At 36.1% G+C, this 20,520-nt stretch overlaps 1 protein-coding gene and 1 long non-coding RNA gene across 4 annotated transcripts in view; one reads left to right on the top strand and one right to left on the bottom strand.

Annotated features, from left to right (window-relative positions):
• The window catches only part of LOC136042605 (uncharacterized), a 64,621-nt gene extending 46,766 nt beyond the window's left edge, over positions 1-17,855 (top strand). The window contains exon 2 of the long non-coding RNA XR_010621362.1: positions 17,656-17,855. This is a non-coding gene — a long non-coding RNA (uncharacterized LOC136042605). The remainder of the gene's footprint in view (positions 1-17,655) is intronic.
• LOC136042526 (glutamate receptor ionotropic, kainate 2-like) overlaps positions 1-20,520 on the bottom strand; it is a 90,581-nt gene that overhangs the window by 68,923 nt on the left and 1,138 nt on the right. For all 3 annotated transcript variants that reach the window (XM_065727491.1, XM_065727498.1, XM_065727505.1), the window contains exons 2-5: positions 15,676-15,831; positions 13,271-13,458; positions 9,933-10,081; positions 1,128-1,269 (exon numbers count right to left, since the gene is read on the bottom strand). In XM_065727491.1, coding sequence (XP_065583563.1) covers positions 1,128-1,269; positions 9,933-10,081; positions 13,271-13,458; positions 15,676-15,831 — 635 coding nt within the window. The remainder of the gene's footprint in view (positions 1-1,127; positions 1,270-9,932; positions 10,082-13,270; positions 13,459-15,675; positions 15,832-20,520) is intronic.

Here is a 20,520-nt window from a genome sequence, read left to right as displayed (position 1 = left end):
TAGAGTTAAGAGAAAGAGTCAAATTTTAGCGTAAAGAGCGAGGCGTTGAAGAGGAAAAGCCCCTTTCATATACGGAGTAATTTCTGTTCATTTTAAGTTTTAATATTGCTCCTTACTTTCATTTAAGAACACTTGTTTTTTTATTATTTAATCTTCAAAAAGAAAGAGAAAACATCCGGGATAAAAACAAATAATCCTGCTTGGTCCGGTTCAAAAGAAGTGTAGCGAAAATGTGAAGTGTAATACGAGAGAAAGTGTAATACGAAAGAAGTGCAATGCGAGAGTGTAAAAAGAAGTGTATAGAAAATGGAAATCAAAGAGGGTGGGAGCGTCACGGGGCTCCTCTTAGATAAATTATGAAGCCTTGTAGTATTTCGATTTCAAGGAAGTGTACATAGGAAGTAAAATAACGAGGCTAGGAAAAGAAATTAATAATGTAATATCTACGTAAATTGTGAAATGATTAAATTATTTTCATAAATTATGAAACGACAACTTCCAAAACAGGCGAATTATACAGAAAATATTGAAAAATGTGGGGAAAATTCCAGGAATCTGGACATTTAAAGCGGTTCTTGGCCAAAAAAAAAATCCCCACAAATATGTGTAACATGCAAATATACAATGATTCTGCCTCATGGATTCTTTACTTTAAAGCAATATGACCAATGCAGGTTAAACAAAGGAGGACATTTGACGCTAGAGCCGCCTTCAAATATTGACATTTATGGGATTTTTCCTAAGAATTCCTTACATCTCCAAACAATTCATTTTGTTTTTTCGCAGTTCAAATTCATATGTGTTTTAAAATTACTGCAACTTGTTCAGTTTTAATTTTAACATTTTTAATCTACTCCTCTTTTCTTCTCTTTGCTAATTTTTTTTTTCAGTTTCTGTCTATTCGTTTCTCCTTCTTAACCATTTCTGTCTGCTGCCCGTTTAAGGCGAATTTAGACTTCGCAGACTGGTTTACCGAATCACATACGAAAAACACGCAAATAGTGCTGTCAGCCGGTGACATTACAACAGAGCCTTGAATTGCTAGTCACCACTGAAACTACACCAAAATGAAATTAGTCACCACTGAAACACCGCCAAATGTCAGTTTTATAAGGACGAAAACTTACCAAAGAAGTCAAGACATAAGAATGATATGTAGATATTAATCCCACTTGATTCGCTTGTCGAAGTATATCCAAGATTCTCTTCGAAGAGCAAGCTAATACAATCTGCGAAATACTATCTTTTCGTATTTCTTTCAACAAGGGCCTGGAATTTTATAGTAAGAAATTGTTATCAAAAATTAATAAATACGACCTTCCGCTCGCTTTTCACATTAAAATTAAACCTTCCCAGTGATCTTATTTGAAATTATTAGGAATGAAATGGATCTACCAATGCGTATAACGTGTGGTAGCACAGTGGACTGATCTCTGCTGGGTAATAATGGGCCCAGGGTTCCATCCCAGAAACTTTTTTATATATACTAGCTGTTGTATATATAACACCTAGTTGGTGGGGGCGTCAGTCAACACAGAAATTAAGTTCTGAAATTAAGTCATTTACAATGACTGATGAAGATGCTCAAAGAGTCTATGCCAAAAAACTTACTGCTGATAGAGAAAGTCAGAAAAGAAAGCGTGCCGAGGAACTATCAGCAGCAAGTTTTTTGGCATAGACTCTTTGAGCATCTTCATCAGTCATTGTAAACTTAAACATTAATAGATTTCTACGTGAACATATGTCTTAAATAACTTGAATGACGTCACCGTCAAAGCAAAAATGACGACAACTAATTTCATGACGTCAGCCGACACAGAAACATGACGTCACCATACAACTAATTTCATGACGTCAGCCGACACAGAAACATGACGTCACCTGATCCACAGATCCACAGACAGACAACTTATTTTATATATATTCGTAAGTTAAAAATACCTCATTTTTTCTAATTTTTCAGAATTAAACGGCCCCCCACTCCCCCCAGATGGTCAAATCGGGAAAACGACTATTTCTAATTTAATCTGGTTCGGTCCCTGATACGCCTGCCAAATTTCATCGTCCTAGCTTACCTGGAAGTGCCTGAAGTATAGATAGATATATAGATAAGCTGTATGTCTGTTACACTATCTTGTAACAAATAAAAATAAAAAGGTAAAAAACTAAAAAAGAAAAAGAACTAAAGAAGCTAAAAAACTAAAAAAAAGACAAAACTAAAAAACAAAAAAAAAGTAAAAAAAGAAAAAACTAAAAAAAGAAAAACCTAAAGAAAAAAAACCAAAAAAAGAAAAAAAATTAAAAGGTAAAAAACTAAAAAGAAAATAACCTAAAAAAAATTGAAAAAGCTACAAAACTAAAAAAAGTTCATCAAAATTTTTATATTACCGACATATGACGAAACGTTCCTTGCGACACGCGGGATTGAACCATGAAACCCTCAATCAAGAGAACCGGCCATATCCACTACGCTACAACAAGGTATTTGACTATTTGATTCTTTTAATAGATGAATTGTATCGTGCTTTCGCCAGTACCACTTTCTTCAATGAAGATAGTTCTTGTTGATGTTTTGAAGGCCTCTCTCCTTTCAGATTTAAAGGAAGAGGGATTTTCCTGGGAGGGTGTAAGAGGGAGGCTTTGAATAGATTGGGATGGACCAATACTTATATATATATACTAGCAACACCTAGTTGGTGGGGCGCTTCGCACCACCCCCCCAAGCCCCCCCGCGCGTGTAAGTCGTTACGCGCCATATTAGTTACGCGCCATTGTAGTTGTGTCCCTGTGCCCCACCTGTGAATATAGATAGATTTATATATGTGTTTCAAACTACGTAAAAATTGCGAATATACAACATTCTTGGCTTTCCCATTGTCTGTGCATATACAAAGCCGTATGTACTAATAATGACGTCATATGCAAACGCTCTTTTTACAAACAAACAAACATGCATACACACAACTCGTTTTTATATAGATAGATAGATAGATAGATACAATACAAATTAACTGCGTAAAACTTGCGAATATACAACATTCTTCGCTGTCGAATTGTCGCTGCATATAATTAGATTGTCAGGTTTACCGACCCTCGAACATGCAACGTACAATTGTCCATGGGAAAAACAATCAGTATTAAGATCTATACCACATTTTTCTAATGATTGACCTTGAGCTTTGTTAATGGTGATTGCAAATGCTAATCGAATTGGGAATTGCAATCTTTTAAATTGAAAAGGCAGATCCGTTGGAATCATGGGAATGCGAGGAATAAGAACAGCCTCACCCTCAAAAGGCCCTGTCAAGATTGTGGCCTCTATTAGGTTTTCCATTGTTTTTTTTACGGCAAGTCGGGTGCCATTGCAAAGCTTTGGTGGGTTGATATTTCTTAAAAGTATTATTGGTACGCGGGGGTTGGTGGGTTGATTATTATTCGGAAATACTTTTTCAATCATTTCATTTTTGGACGTCACTAAATTACAGAAATCAGCAGGTAGTTGTATACGTCCTGAAATTGAGTCTACTGGGAGCTTTCCGTTTCCAATTGCCAGCAATTGATCTGAAAATGTTTGACCAGAGTCATCGTTTTGCAATCGGACACGCATATTTGTAGTTAATTTAATATTTTTACGTGTGCCCATAAATTAGAATTTTTCAGGCAAGCATTCATTTCGTCTGCAGGAGTTGATCTAGGTATTATAGGTAATGTTTGCCTGAAATCTCCCGCAAGCAATATTAATGTGCTGCCAAAGGGTTTCGACTTCCCTCTCAATCTTTCAAGCATTGATCCAGAGCCTCGAGCGATTTTTTGTGTGCCATTGTGCACTCATCCCAAATAATAAGTTTGCATTGCTGCAATACTTTACCCATCCCAGATGATTTGGAAATATTACACGTGGGAGTTTGTGTAGAATGCAAATTCAGAGGCAATTTCAAAGTGGAATGAGCAGTTCTTCCACCAGGCAGCAATGTTGCGGCTATTCCGGACGACGCAATTGCCAACGCTATATCATTTTTTGATCGAATTGATGCCAGAATCAGTTTTATCACAAACGTTTTACCAGTACCTCATAATATCATGTAACCCCTTATCGACATTTTTATCAGGTATTTAAGCGGAAATCACATCATCAATTTTGTTCGAAGTAATTTTTTTATGTAGCCAGATTATTATATGTGCGTGTGTCAAACCTCGTTTTTGCCATTCCACTGAGTACATCCAGCATCGCACTGACCCACACACTTCAAGTTCTACTATGTAGTTTATCAGTGATTTCAACTTTTGCCGGAAGACACGGGCCGTAATGTCATGCCTATGAACCGCCGATTGTCCTTGAAGTAAAAGCTGCAGTATCTCGTCCCAAGATTGATTACATGTAAATGTAATAAATAAATCTGGACGACCATAGAGACGAACATACGCAATAGCTTCTTGAGCATATTCATGCATATGACGGGGACTGCCAGCATATGACGAAGGTAAATTGTTAATCTTCCAACGTTTGTGGTATTACCGTCATTTATAACTGCATCTCGCAAATGAATGTATTGTTCAGAGCGGAGCTTGGTCTTCAGGCGGATATATAGCAAACGTTCTGATTCAATTTTAGCATACATATTAACGACAAATTGGTGAAACAATTCACGGCATTTTAAAATATAATTTTCTTCATCCTGCCGAATCATTAGTCTATAGGAATAATAATGCATTGCACTGCATGTCTTATTCAATTCTTTGTTAGTGGCTGGATTCATCAATTTAATATTAAAGTGATAGCCGTCGGCTCCATCCCAAAAAATGATAGGATATTGTAGGGCATCGTAGCACTTTTTATTTAAATCAGTTTAATGGGCTTTCTTAACAACTGAGCGTTTCGCTTATGAAGAATAATATCTCGAGGTAAAAACTGATCACCGACCATAACGATTGCCACTTCGTCGATAGTTGGAGCATTGTATCTACGCACATGTTGGCCAGGAGGCGTTTTGTCAGCGGAAATAACAATTTTATGCGTATCAGTAGGCATCAAATCGATGGCTGTTTTGAATAGACGCACTAATTGTTATTTTCGTGGAAAAGATGTTGCAATTGGAAACGATTGTCCTTTCAACGTTGGGAGAAATTTCGCAACGTGCATTCAATTCAGAATTTCTATCACTGATGAAGTGCAATTGTAAAAATGTATGATTCTCACCTGAGAATGGTAGAAGGGACCCTGCTCTATGATAAATTTGCCCTTTTACTTTGAAAGTAGACATAAATTGATCTGGATTTTCGATTTGGGCTCCAAACGACGTCATTTGGAAACATGAGTTGTATTTTCTGATTTTTGACAAAAACGCTTAGATTTTGACGTAGTTCCAGTAAGGAAAGTCTTCAATGGCTCTGGTGGTGCAGCCAATAAAGGAAGTTTAACTTTTCCTGAGGCGCAACACATTCCCATTATTTCACCATTGAATTTCAAGGCCTTTCAATAGGGACTTAAAATGTCTAAACTTTGTCCCTATTGTAAGGCCTTGAAATGCAATGGTGAAACAAAGGGAATGTGTTGCACCTCAGGAAAAGTTAAACTTCCTCTATTGGCTGCACCACCAGAGCCATTGAAGACTTTCCTTACTGGACCTACGTCAGAATCTAAGCGTTTTTTGTCACAAATCAGAGAGTATAACTCATGTTTCCAAATGACGTCGTTTGGAGCCCAAATCGAAAATCCAAATCAATTTATGTCTACTTTCAAAGTAAAAGGGCAAATTATCATAGAGCAGGGTCCCTTCTACCATTCTCAGGCGAGAATCAAAAATTTTTACAATTGTACTTCATCAGTGATAGAAATTCTGAATTGAATGCAAGTTGCGAAATTTCTCCCAACGTTGAAAGGGCAATCGTTTCCCAATTGCAACATCTTTTCCACGAAAATAATAATTTAGTGCGTCTGTTCAAACAGCCATCGATTTGTTGCCTACTGATACGCATAAAATTGTTATTTCCACTGACAAAACGCCTCCTGGCAAACATGTGCGAAGATACAATGCTCCAACTATCGACGAAGTGGCAATCGTTATGGTCGGTGATCAGTTTTTACCTCGAGATATTATTCTTCATAAGTGAAACGCTCATTTGTTAAGAATTGCTGAAACTCATCGATGCTACGATGCCCTACAATATCCTATTATTTTTTGGGATGGAGCCGAGGCTATCACTTTAATATTAAATTGATGGATCCAGTCACTAACAAAGAAATGAATAAGAAATGCAGTGCAATGCATTGTTATTCCTATAGACTAATGATTTGGCACGATGAAGAAAATTATATTTTAAAATGCCGTCAATTGTTTCACCAATTCGTCGTTGATATGTATGCTAAAATTGAATCAGAACGTTTGCTATATATCCGCCTGAATCAGACCAAGCTCCGCTCTGAACAATACATTCATTTGCGAGATGCAGTTATAAATGACGGTAATACCACAAACGTTGGAAGATTAACAATTTTACCTTCGTCATATGCTGGCAGTCCCCGTCATATGCATGAATATGCTCAAGATGCTATTGCGTATGTTCGTCTCTATGGTCGTCCAGATTTATTTATTACATTTACATGTAATCAATCTTGGGACGAGATACTGCAGCTTTTACTTCAAGGACAATCGGCGGTTCATAGACATGACATTACGGCCCGTGTCTTCCGGCAAAAGTTGAAATCACTGATAAACTACATAGTAAATTTTGAAGTGTTTGGGTCAGTGCGATGCTGGATGTACTCAGTGGAATGGCAAAAATGAGGTTTGCCACACGCACATATACTAATCGGGCTACATGAAAAAATTACTTCGAACGAAATTGATGATGTGATTTCCGCTGAAATACCTGATAAAAATGTCGATAAGGGGTTACATGATATTATGAGGTACTGGTAAAACGTTTGTGATAAAACTGATTCTGGCATCAATTCGATAAAAAATGATATACTAATCTGGCTACATAAAAAAGATTACTTCGAACGAAATTGATGATGTGATTTTCGCTGAAATACCTGATGAAAATGTCGATAAGGGGTTACATGATATTATTGTAAAAAATATGATACATGGACCTTGCCGTGCACTGAACGAAAATTCACCATTCATGGCTAAAGGAAGGTGCACAAAGCAATATCCTCGACTTTTAGTATCCAACCCAATTACTGGCAATGATGGTTACCCACAATATAGAAGAAGATCTACTGAAGATGGCGGTAAAACAGCAATAATAAAGAAGCGTAACAGTACCACCATCGAAGTAGATAACCAGTGGGTTGTTCCATATTCCCCATTATTATCAAAAACATTTAATCCACACATAAACGTTGAATACTGTAACTCCATAAAGGCAATCAAATACATATGTAAATACGTCAACAAAGGCAGTGACATGGCAGTTTTTGGCTTGCAGTCCGAAATCAAAGATATCGACGAAATCGTACAATATCAGGCTGGAAGATACATAAGCAGTAATGAAGCTGTTTGGCGAATTCTTTCATTTCTGATACATGAACGTAGTCCAGCTGTTGTTCACTTAGCGATACATTTACAGAATGGTCAACGTGTTTATTTCTCGGAAACCAACGTGCAACAAAGAGCCCTGAATCCACCGGATACAAAGTTAACCGGTTTCTTTTCGCTTTGCAAAAATGATTCTTTTGCAAAAAAACTGTTGTATACTGAACTGCCTTCGTATTACACGTGGAATACTAAAAATAAAGTATTTGAACGTCGAAAACAGGGTAAGTAAGTCGACGGCCAACCTACCATCTTCAAAGATACCACGATAGGAAGACTCTATACCGTTCACCCCAATCAACATGAATGCTTCTTTCTACGCCTGCTTTTGGTGAATGTACCCGGTCCGACAACCTTTGAGTATTTGAGAACTGTAAACGGTACTATACATGACACTTACCGTAGTGCATGCCAAGCTCTGAATTTATTGGAGAATTACCAACACTGGGATAACTGCATCAATGACGCGTGCAAAACGTCAACTGCAAGTCAAATTCGTGCATTGTTTGGCATCATTTTAACAACTTGCTCTCCATCAGCTCCTACAGAGTTATGGGAAAAATATAAGTCAAAAATGTCCGAAGATATACTCCATCGAAAACAGTTAGAGATGCAGATATGACTTTTGATTTTACATCAGAAATTTATAACTACACTTTAGTTATTATAGAAGATTTGTGCGTACGTATGGCAAACAAACCTCTTCAGGATTTGGGAATGCCTTCACCTAACCGTATCGCTGCTGTTTCGACATGTGTAGAATTGGATCGTGAACAAAGTTACAGTACGAGTGATCTATTGTCGTATGTACAAAGAAACATTTCAAGGTAACGTCGGAACAAAAAGACATTTATGATACGATAATGCATTGTGTCGATAACAACGTTGGAGAAATTTTCTTTTTGGATGCGCCAGGAGGTACTGGTAAAATTGCGTCGTCCGGAATAGCCGCAACATTGCTGCCTGGTGGAAGAACAGCTCATTCCGCTTTGAAATTGCCTCTGAATTTGCATTCTACAGAAACTCCCACGTGCAATATTTCCAAATCATCTGGGATGGGTAAAGTATTGCAGCAATGCAAACTTATTATTTGGGATGAGTGCACAATGGCACACAAAAAATCGCTCGAGGCTCTGGATCAATGCTTGAAAGATTTGCGAGGGACGTCGAAACCCTTTGGCAGCACATTAATATTGCTTGCGGGAGATTTCAGGCAAACATTACCTATAATACCTAGATCAACTCCTGCAGACGAAATGAATGCTTGCCTGAAAAATTCTAATTTATGGGCACACGTAAAAACATTAAAATTAACTAAAAATATGCGTGTCCGATTGCAAAACGATGACTATGGTCAAACATTTTCAGATCAATTGCTGGCAATTGGAAACGGAAAGCTCCCAGTAGACTCAATTTCAGGACGTATACAACTACCTGCTGATTTCTGTAATTTAGTGACGTCCAAAAATGAATTGACTGAAAAAGGATTTCCGAATATTCTAAACAATTATAAAAATAATAAATGGCTAAGTGAAAGAGCGATTCTTGCACCCAAAAATATAGACGTCCACGAAATCAACAATATTGTTTTGACCACGATTCGAGACCAGGTAGTTCTTATGTATAAGCAATTTCTTTTTAAGACATGAAAAAAATTTGAAAAATTTTTAAGTTCAGTTCAGAATCGCTAAAGTTATTACGTTAACTGCAAAAACATTTACGGTGCCTGAGCAATAATATTAATACTTTAATTCAAACAAGAAAAATACCTGAAAATTTTAATTAGTTTTTTTTTATAAAGCTTAAAGGTTTGTACACAGCCAGTTATATAACATCAGTAGCAAGGCCCAAAAACGAAAATTTGCAATTATTACAAATAACGCTTCGATATATTGACAAGGAATTACACAATTCAAAAAACCTTAAAAAAGAAAACCAAAACTTCCAAGCTTAGTACTTATCGTTGTTAGAAATCGGACTAACTTCAATAATCAAATATTTATTTATATAATGTCAGTAGGAAGGCCCAAGAAAAAATTGCAATTATTACAAATGATCAATCAATCAATCAATCAATCAATTTATTAATACTAAAGAAAACTATTAAAAAAGTAAATCAATTAATAGGCCCAAGAAGCTATGCTTGTAACGGGCCACAGAGAACAAAAAAAAAACACTTATAAAATATATACAAAAAAAAGAAGATAATTCTCTATTTTGACAAGGGATTACAACAATTCAAAAACCTTGAAAAATAAAACCAAAAGTTTTAAACTTAGTACATATCGTTGTTAGAACTCGGACTAGCTTCAATGATCATATATCTTTGAAAAAACGATATAAAATGATATTAAATTAGTGATTTTTCACTAATTATTAAAAATGACGCACCTCACATCTCCTTCCAATGGCAGTTCTTTTAAGTGGAAATTAATATCCTGGGCTTTCATGAGCTCTTGGAGTTCAGTCAGGCTGCTTCCTTGCTCGTAGAGAAGAGCTACATTTTTCCATCCCCAGGACTTCACCAAATCATAGTATGCCTAAAAATAAATAGGTAGCACAATCTATCTATATATATAAAAATAAGTTGTCTGTGTGTGTGTGTGTCGAGTCACGTCATGTTTGTGTGTCGACTGAAGTCATGTTTGTCGACTGACGTCATTATAAGGATTGAGCTGTATGCGTCATGAAGTTGTTTGTCGACTGACATCATGTTTGTCAACTGATGAAATTATATACCGGGACACCTGGACACAAATGACGACCGGGACACAGGGAATATAAATGACGACCGGGAACCTCAAAGAGAAATTACAGACTGGGACACCCGGACACAAATCACGACCGGGACACAGGGAATATAAATGACAATCGGGACATAGGGACACAACTACAACGGGGACGCAGGGGGCACAGGCGGGATATATAAATGACGACCGGGACACAGGGATTGTTCGAATAGAAATTACAGGCCGGGACACCGGGACACAAATGACGACCAGGACACCGGGACACAGGGGATATAAATGACGACCGGGACACTCAAAGAGAAATTACAAACTGGGACACCGGAACACAAATGACGACCGGGACACAGGGAATATAAATGACGACCGGGACACAGGGACACATCATTAGAATAATGAGGTATAGATCTGAATACGGATTGTTTTTCCCATGGACAATTATATGTTGCATGTTCAAGAGTCAGTAAACCTGACAATCTATTTATATGCAACATATATATATATATATATATACTAGCTGTTGGGGTGGCGCTTCGCGCCCCCCCAAGCCCCCCCGCGCGCGTAAGTCGTTACGCGCCATATTAGTTACGCGCCATTGTAGTTGTGTCCCTATGTCCCACCTGTGAATATAGATATATATATATATATATATATATATATATATATATATATATATATATATATATATATATATGTTTTTAACTACGTAAAACTTGCGAATATACAACATTCTTTGCTGTCCCATTGTCTGTGCATATAAATAGATTGTCAGGTTTACCGACTCTTGAACATGCAACATATAATGGTCCATGGGAAAACAATCCGTATTCAGATCTATACCTCATGATTCTAATGATTGCCCTTGAGCTTTGTTGATGGTGATTGCTAATCGACCATTCCCTGAGTCGCCATCGTCATTATATATCCCCCTGTGCACCCCGGCGTCCCCTTTGTAGTTATGTCCCTGTGTCCCGGTCGTCATTTATATTCCCTGTGTCCCGGTCGTCATTTGTGTCCCGGTGTCCCAGTCTGTGATTTCTCTTTGAGCGTCCCGGGCGTCATTTATATTCCTTGTGTCCCGGTCGTCATTTATATCCCCCTGTGCCCCCGGCGTCCCCGTTGTAGTTGTGTCATTTATATTCCCTGTGTCCCGGTCGTCATCCCCGTATACATTCGTTTTTGAATTGGTATATGATGAAATAAATTTTTAATTTTTTCCCTTTTTTTCCTTTTAGTTTTTTTTATTGGTTTTGACCTTTTTTAGGTTTTTTAGTTTCTTTCTTTTTCTTTTTAGTTTTTTTTTGAAGTTTTTATCTTTTTAGTTTTTTTACTTTTATTTATATTTTTTTAGTTTTCTTTTTCTCCTTTATTTTTCAGTTTTTTTCCTTTTTTTTAGTTTTTTTTTCTTTTTTAGTTCTTTTAGTTTTTACCTTTTTAGTTTTTTTAGTTTTTTAGATTAATTTTTTTTTTAGTTTTTCACCTTTTTCCTTTTAGTTTTTTATTGGTTTTTACCTTTTTTTTTAGCTTTTTTATTTTTTTTTCGTTTTTTCTTTTTACTTTATTTTTAGTTTTTATCTTTTTTATTTTTTTTATGTTTATTTTTAATTTTATTAGTTTTCTTTTTCTCTTCTATTTTTCAGTTTTTTCCTTTTTTTTAGTTTTTTTTTTAGTTTTTAGTTTTTTAAGTTTTTTCCTTTTTTTAGTTTCTTTAGTTTTTTTAGTTTTTCGGCTGTTTTGTTGGTGGGGGCGCTTCGAGCCCCCCAAGCCCCCCCGCGCGCGTAAGTCGTTACGCGCCATATTAGTTACGCGCCATTGTAGTTGTGTCCCTATGTCCCACCTGTGAATATAAACTACAGATTTTCCAAATTATATTATTTGAGAGTAAATTTAATTGTCTATTTATTGTCTATTTGGTGAATTTATTCTTGAAAGAAAAAGCATGTAAGGGGGACAAGAAATTAGTTCCCGGGATCCAGCCTTAACTCTCGATGGCCCAGCATGACACTAGGTTTGATTATACTTCTTTCTTTAGCTGCATGTTATTTCCATTAGCCGTGGGGTTAGTGCCCTATGGCACACAACATTTGACTCAACTTCTTTTTTGTTTCTTTTAATACAGTGTTGCTAGTCAGTCTGAAATTCAAAAAATGGACTTATGTATAGTTTAACTTTGGACGGTTGATTCTTTTATTCTTTTATATGGAATTATAGTTTACTATAAGACTAACCGCTTATATTTCCTTTAATTCACTAGGGTTAGTTCTACCTTCTTTTCTAGAGCCTACAGAAATTGATTCAGCCTTTTAATGCATGGTTTAACATATCTTACTTTCTTTTTCAGGCGAAAATTCCGGTTTTTCTCTTTTTTTCACTTTTCTAATCTTTTTTCTCTTCCGGTTGGATCAGCAATACTTTCTAGGTATTTAAAGAGGAATTTACTTAGGACGGGGCAAAACATTTTGCAAGGCCAAGGAATCTTAACACTCCTGGAGGAGCACTGGCCCGAATTCCCTCGCCCTACGAACCCCACGTACTAGAAACTTCACCCAGTCTTTTCATAGATGGCATAATAGCATATAATCATGTATTCAAATAAGGAGTTTATCTTTATATAAAAAATAAAGAATATGATAGGAAAAGAACTATACTGCAATATAATACAAAATTTTCAGCGCAGAGTATACTTATTCAAAACTCTAGCAATAAAGAACGATTATCAGACAGAAGACATTCTTTTAATTTGCTTACATGGAGGGGGCAGTGGGGGTAGGATTGGCCAAAAGAGCAAGAATATTCCACATTAAGATAAACCTCAGTAAAACCCTATTTTTATCACATATTGGGATATTTTTACATAAATTTTATGATTTTCTAAACTTGGGGTGGGATCTCTAACTAAGGTAATATTTGCGACAAGCTTGAAAGCTTATCGTATTTGGTATTAATAAATAAATAAATAAGCAAACAATCAACCAAGTATACCTTGCTCAAAGTTTCTGGATGTGGGTAGAGATTCACAGCAGAGTCATCTCGATACCGCTTCCTTTTTCGGTCATAGCGAGTTTCAACGTGAGGTAATTCGAATGCATCACATAGGGATTGAATGTGCGTTGCTGTATCTGAAGAAGGACCAAACACACCAACCAATCCATACCGAAGAAAATTGCATACTAAATATAATGGAATATAAAATTCATTTTAACGTCCTAACAGTATATGCCAAAGAGCATGCGAAAAAGATTAGAGAGGAGACTCAAGCTTGTCTCTAAGAACAATAAAAACTGGAATATGCAGCTTTACCGAGACAAAATCCAAAAGTCGATTATACAGCCTGATTAATAGTAGTATTTGTATTTACTCTTTATTTGTCATTGCTTTGGTAAACTCAACTGAAGATAAAGGGCTAATTTTTGCCTCGAGGGAACACGTCTTTCTTTTATTTTCACTTTTTATTTTCAGTTTATTTTTATCACTCGACCGAAGATAAAGGGCTAATTTTTACCCCGAGGGAACACGTCTTTATTTATTTTCAGTTTTGCACAGTAAACACAAAACAACTCTAGTATTTAAAGTTGAAAAATCTTTGTTGAAGAAAAAAAGGACTAAAAACTTTAATTAAGACGAAAAGATGTAAGGATTTTTGTGTTCAGAAAGAGTACAATGACAGGAATGGTCTTAAGATGGGTAAAACACAACGGTAGACTATTCTTGGTTAAAATTTATAGAATAGGGAAAATCCTGTTTACACAAATTCATCCCTACCATTTGATAGAAAGATATTGACAATACATCTATAAGTTGTCTGTGTTTGTGTGTGTCTGTCGAGTGACGTCAGGTTTGTCGACTGACGAAATTACAGACCGGGACATCGGGACACAAATGACGACCGGGACACCGGCACATAGGGAATATAAATGACGACCGGGACACTCAAAGAGAAAGCGACCGGGACACAAGGAATGTTCGATTAGCAATCACCATCAACAAAGCACCGGGACACAAATGACGACCGGGACACAGGGACTATAAATGACGACCAGGACATAAGTAAAAAAAAACTAAAAAAACTAAAAAAAGGGTAAAAACTACAAAAAAGGGAAAAAAAACTAAAAACTAATAAAAAAAACTAAAAAAGCTAGAAAACTAAAAAAACTAAAAAAGAAAAAAAAAGAAAAAAAGGAAAAAAATGAAAAATAAAGGAGAAAAACAAAACTAAAAAAAATAAAAAGAAAAAAAACTAAAAAGAAAAAAAGGGGAAAAATACAAAAATTTATTTCATCATATACCATTTCAAAAACGAATGTATATACAGACCGGGACACCGGGATACAAATGACGATCGGGACACAGGGAATATAAATGACGACCGGGACACAGGGACACAACTACAACGGGGACGCCGGGGGGCACAGGGGAATATATAAATGACGACGGGGACACAGGGAATGTTCGATTAGCAATCACCATCAACAAAGCTCAAGGGCAATCATTAGAATCATGAGGTATAACTAAAAAAAACTAAAACAAGGTAAAAAACTAAAAACTAAAAAAAAAGACCAATTCAAAAACGAATGTATATACAGACCGCGACACCGGGACACAAATGACGACCGGGACACCGGGACACAAGGAATATAAATGACGCCCGGGACACTCAAAGAGAAATCACAGACTGGGGCACCGGGACACAAATGACGACCGGGACACATGGAATATAAATGACGACCGGGACACAGGGACACAACTACAACGGGGACGCCGGGGGGCACAGGGGGAAATATAAATGACGACGGCAACACAGGGAATGGTCGATTAGCAATCACCATCAACAAAGCTCAAGGGCAATCATTAGAATCATGAGGTATAGATCTGAATATGGATTGTTTTCCCATGGACCATTATATGTTGCATGTTCAAGAGTCGGTAAACCTGACAATCTATTTATATGCACAGACAATGGGACAGCAAAGAATGTTGTATATTCGCAAGTTTTACGTAGTTAAAAACATATATATATATATATATATATATATATATATATATATATATATATATATATATATATATATATATATATATATATATATATATATATATATATATATATATATATATATATATATTCACAGGTGGGACATAGGGACACAACTACAATGGCGCGTAACGACTTACGCGCGCGGGAGGGCTTGGGGGGGCGCGAAGCACCCCCACCAACTAGGTGTTGGGGTGGCGCGAAACGCCACCCCAACAGCTAGTATACATATATATATATATATATATATATATATATATATATATATATATATATATATATATATATATATATATATATATATATATATAGGTAGAACATCGGACTGAAAGCACAAAGCACAAAACAAACATACCTTTTTTAGATGCGGTGAAGCTGTCTCTTAGAGAAACTCGTTCAACTTGACCAAGAACACGAGTCCTAGGAAGAACATGTCTAGCACTATTGACCCGATCGACTGCGTATCGGAAAGCAATTTCCTCCATTTGATTTTCGGATTCAAACAAGCCAACTTCAAAATACAAAAAATGTCAATGAATTTAGAATGGATAGACATTTTCTGCAAAAAAAAAAAGAAGAAAAAAGAATAATTAATTTCCGTCACTTAATCTTGAGCTTGGTCCCCTTTTGGTATTTTCTTAGTACTCTATGTTAGCTATGCCACACTAAACTAAACTCGTTCATTCCTATTCACTTATTGAACTTCAATAAACTTTTTGCCAGGTCCATTATCCTATTGATAGGCCTGTTTTTCATTAATTTTGTAAACTATGTTTATAATCTCTATTCTTGACCATTTTTTTAAAAGAACGCTTGGGGCCCTGAAGCTAGAGGAAGATTCATTTGAACTAGTAGTTTGTCAATGCAATAATATTATCCCCCGAGGTGCACTATTCCTTTATTTCAGCTTTCAGTGACCATCAAAAAGAGAGGTAAGGTATAATTTTCCTTTCTGTTTCTTTTGTTCTAATTGTTAGCAAAATACTTGATTGATAAATTAAAATTGTCTAGAAATTATATATTTGTTTAATAAAGTTCTAGTCTTCTATCAGTCTAAGAAGACAGTTCAATTATCTTTTCAGCTTTAATTTGTTAATTATTTTAAGAGGGCTCAGAAGATTGGTCAAAAGTACAAACATGGTTCTAGCGAAAAAAACAAAGTTGATAAAGTGTAAAGTTCTATAATATTTAGAATTAGTTTGACATAATTCAGCGAAAAAAAAACAAAAAAACAAGGATGGTTTCAAACTTTGAACCCGAAGAAATTTGTGTGGGCAAACTTACGATTTAATTGTCAAACTACTGCGCATCAACTTTCTTCGCACGCCAAAATAATAAGGAACTGCTAATCCTTTAGATGTTTGTATCTACGCTTTTGTTCTTTAATGATCTAAATTTCAGCAGTCTAAATGACCATCAAGTCAGTAAACACGTCATAATTCAAAATTGAACTTCTTCCTAACGACGTCAATAAGTACTAGATTTGGTGTTTAAGCAGTGAGTTAAAATAATAGAATAATTCCATCTCCTTTAGATTGCTCTATAAGGTATCTATTGACATACTACTTTATCTAGTCGTATATTTAGTATCAGGTATTAATTTTCAATTATGCCCAAAATTTATATCATGTGCCACTAAAAATCCTTTCTTAGATTGTTAGGACATATCTGCATCCCTGATTTGGACTCTATGTTTTATACAATGCAATGAAATTTGAAAGCAAGATCATCATAGGAAAATATCCTAGCATACAGAATGAATAAACTTGTGCTTGTTCCCTATACTGATAAACAGTAAATTGTGGCCACATTGCTCTTCACTTAGGCAGCGCTATTGCGCTGACTATAATTTTTTACTCTAGTTCGTGCATCACTTATTTTTCTCAAAATTTTTTACGTTTCTCAAACATTTATGGCCTTGGATGGATACCCTCAACCGAAGATTTACGGTCTCCCGTTATCGTTGCAGTTGCGGCTGCAACCAAATCACCTTGCACTGCTAAAGGCAATGTACAAGTATATATATGAACAGTAGTGAAATGTTCTATACTATCCATTCAATATTTTTGAAACACATCAATCCAGACCTCTCTTCATGACTTAGTCTCCTCGCGCACACACAATGACAAATGTTTAGCACATGACGACGGGGTTATGCTGTGATCTGACTGAATACCACGAAGCAACTGAAACTATGGCTTTGAAGCGCAGAGGGAAATTCTTTTCCGAACACTTTAATTTGTATCGTTTTTGAAGGAACTTGTCGCTACTGTTCGTATATTTGTGTATACACTTATACAGTGGTCAAAGGGAACTAAGACTTGATATTTTCCAGACGTAATCAACATGGACAAATACCGCATTGTCCCAGGCTCGATAACCGCACTATTGGTACTGGGATGGACACTACTCTTTAACCTCTTACTTTTACCAAGAGAAGAATGTGGACGTAAAATTGAAATCTAATCCTGCAAACGTGTCTAGCTTATGATTTTTTTCAAATTAGTTTATAAACCATTCTTTCAAAGGTTTCAATGGTTTACTAGTGGCAACAGAATACAAGAAGAATAAAGAAGAAGACACATCACTGCTTCTAATGAAAAAAGTGATTTTCCTTGTTGCTTAACATGGGGACTGTAATTTTCCTATTTGAGGCTTTCGACCAAGGAGATTTCAATGGTGTACTTTTCATTTTGATCCGACACCATTTTTGGGATCTAAGGGTATTTCTAAATTCCTATAAATTTGTTTCCGCAATAAAATTTTCCGTGAAGATTAATCGAAGTAATAGTTACGATTACTGAATCATCTTTAAACGGAAATTCTTCCTTATTGGAAATTTTGTACAAAAGATTTTTTTTAATTTTCGGTTACTACGGGCTCGACTTCTTTTCTTACTAGGCGGGGCCCATACTGCAACCATGACGGGGCATCTGCATTAAGTGAACAGAAAATAATAGGGCGGGGGGGGGGGCTTATGTCAAAAGACACAAAAAATACTGATAAATGATCAAATATGAAAAAAATAATGAAAAAAATTGTGTAGAGGCCTGAGCACACACATCGCCACTACTAAAATTTCTTTACTGGGTGGTAAGTTAGCTCAGACGGGAGAAAATGGGGACTTTGCTCCCTCTCCCATCCCCCCGGAAGGCCAAAGACATACAGTGGAAATTTCTGTATTATGTTGAAAAAATTAATGTTTTGGCAAAAATAATTTTTCCAACTCCTCGTATGCACAAATTGTACATTAGTTTGTTTTATCCTTAAAAATTACTCTCAGCATAATTTACGTAGGCCCACTAGTTGTGTATCCTAGAAAACAAGGCATTTTTTGTATACTTAAGATCTATTCCTTTTTATTAGTTAATCAAAGTTAAAATATCATAAAAGAAATCAATAAAAATACCGAAAAGTTATTTTTCGAAAATATAGGGAAACTGCGAAACTAACCCCCCCCTCCCTCACCCAAAAAGTGTCCATACATTTCCCAATATCAAATATTATATGTAAACAATAAGCAAATTGCACAAGTCACAGCCCTTGCACCTAGGCAAATATGTTCCTCTGAAGTAGCTCAACCCTGCTTATTCGAGTGGGATATTCCTTGAGGACACTTATTATATAGCTAATCTTCTTTATAAGGAGGTTCACAGTTCAGACTATACAGGTTTGACACGTGTGAGATGATGTTCAACGAATTAGCTCAATCCGTTAGCACATATGGGCCAAGTAAGAGTTCATTGCCTCTTGTTGCCCTGGACGGCTCCAGACGATGGCTCAGAATAAAAAAATTATGACCGTCTCCGGCTGGGTCAAGCCATTAGCTTATACATGGGTCGCGTAAAAAAGCATTACCGCCAACACGTGGGATTGGGTGTCTGCCAAGGGAGATACTCTGACATAAATTATTATAAGGATTCTACTGCAAATATAGCAAAATATAAGTGGTTAGTTGAGATAATTTTATAAATACATGTTGCACATGGGAATATAATGAAAATACAAGTAACATAAATAGCAAAATAATATAAGCTATAACTTTAGTTCTTATTAAGTTTAAATTTGGTAAAAAAAATCAATTGAAATTAAGGAGCAACATTAAAACCTAAAACGAACGGAAATTATTACATATATGAGGTGTGCTTCCCCCTCCCCAACACCTCGCTCCTTACGCTAAAGCTTTATAGTACTTCTAAAAAGATCTTTGTGTTTCAGGAGTCGTTCTTTTATTTTTCAATGTTAGTCCTTTCATTCAGTTGAAAATTTTGTTTATTCATTTCATTTCTGATCGTTTTTACTGCCAGGAAATCTAGCTCCACTTCCGCGGAAAATCCCCCTGCACACGGAAATATTCTCTAGACAATTCAATCCCGGTAAAAATATACCCTGGACAATTACCCTTAACGTCTACACGCGTAAAATTGAGTCGGCAAAAAGAATGCAAGACATATAAAATAATTTCGTATACAAATTCTGGCGAATTCGCCCTGTGGAAAAGCCCCAAGCAGAAAATTCGTCTCCCCCCTCCACCCAAAAAATGTATGCATAATTCCCGATAACAAAAACTATACGTAAACAATGGGCAGATTCTATAACTTCAAGAACTTTCCCCTGAGGCTGTGTGAGGTAATGTTATCTCCGAAGACATAATTATTGAGCCTTACAACTATACTAAACAAAATGGCTATCCCAAAATTTTGATCGAACAATCTTGGGAAAAGTGGCGTTGGAGGGTGCCTAGTTGCCCTCGAATATTTTTTGTCACTTAAAAAGGGCACTAGAACTTTCAGTTTCCGTTCAAAGGAGCCCTCTCCCCATATTCTAGGACCACTGGGTCGATACGATCACCCCTAAAAAAAATAATAAAAAAAAACGAATAAAAACACATTTGTGATTTTTCTTCACGCAAAGAATACAACATTTCACATTTTTGCAGATAGGAGCATTGAACCTCTACAGTAAGGTTTTCTGAATCGGATAGTGTGATTTCCATTAAGATTCTTTGACTTTTAGGGTTTTTTTCCCTTTTGCAAAAATCAGGCAAATTTTGTCAGGCTCGTAGCATTTGATGGGTAACACAAAACTTAATGAAACTTATATATGTGGAATAAGCAAAAACAGTTCCTTACCACGAACTGTTTAATGCCACCCTTAATTTCTTCATAACATCTTTTATTTAGTAACATGAAAAAAAATA

Source organism: Artemia franciscana, chromosome 2 (assembly GCF_032884065.1).
Source record: "Artemia franciscana chromosome 2, ASM3288406v1, whole genome shotgun sequence".
NCBI classification, from domain to species: Eukaryota; Metazoa; Arthropoda; class Branchiopoda; order Anostraca; family Artemiidae; genus Artemia; species Artemia franciscana.
This window is presented reverse-complemented; position numbering and strand designations above follow the sequence as displayed.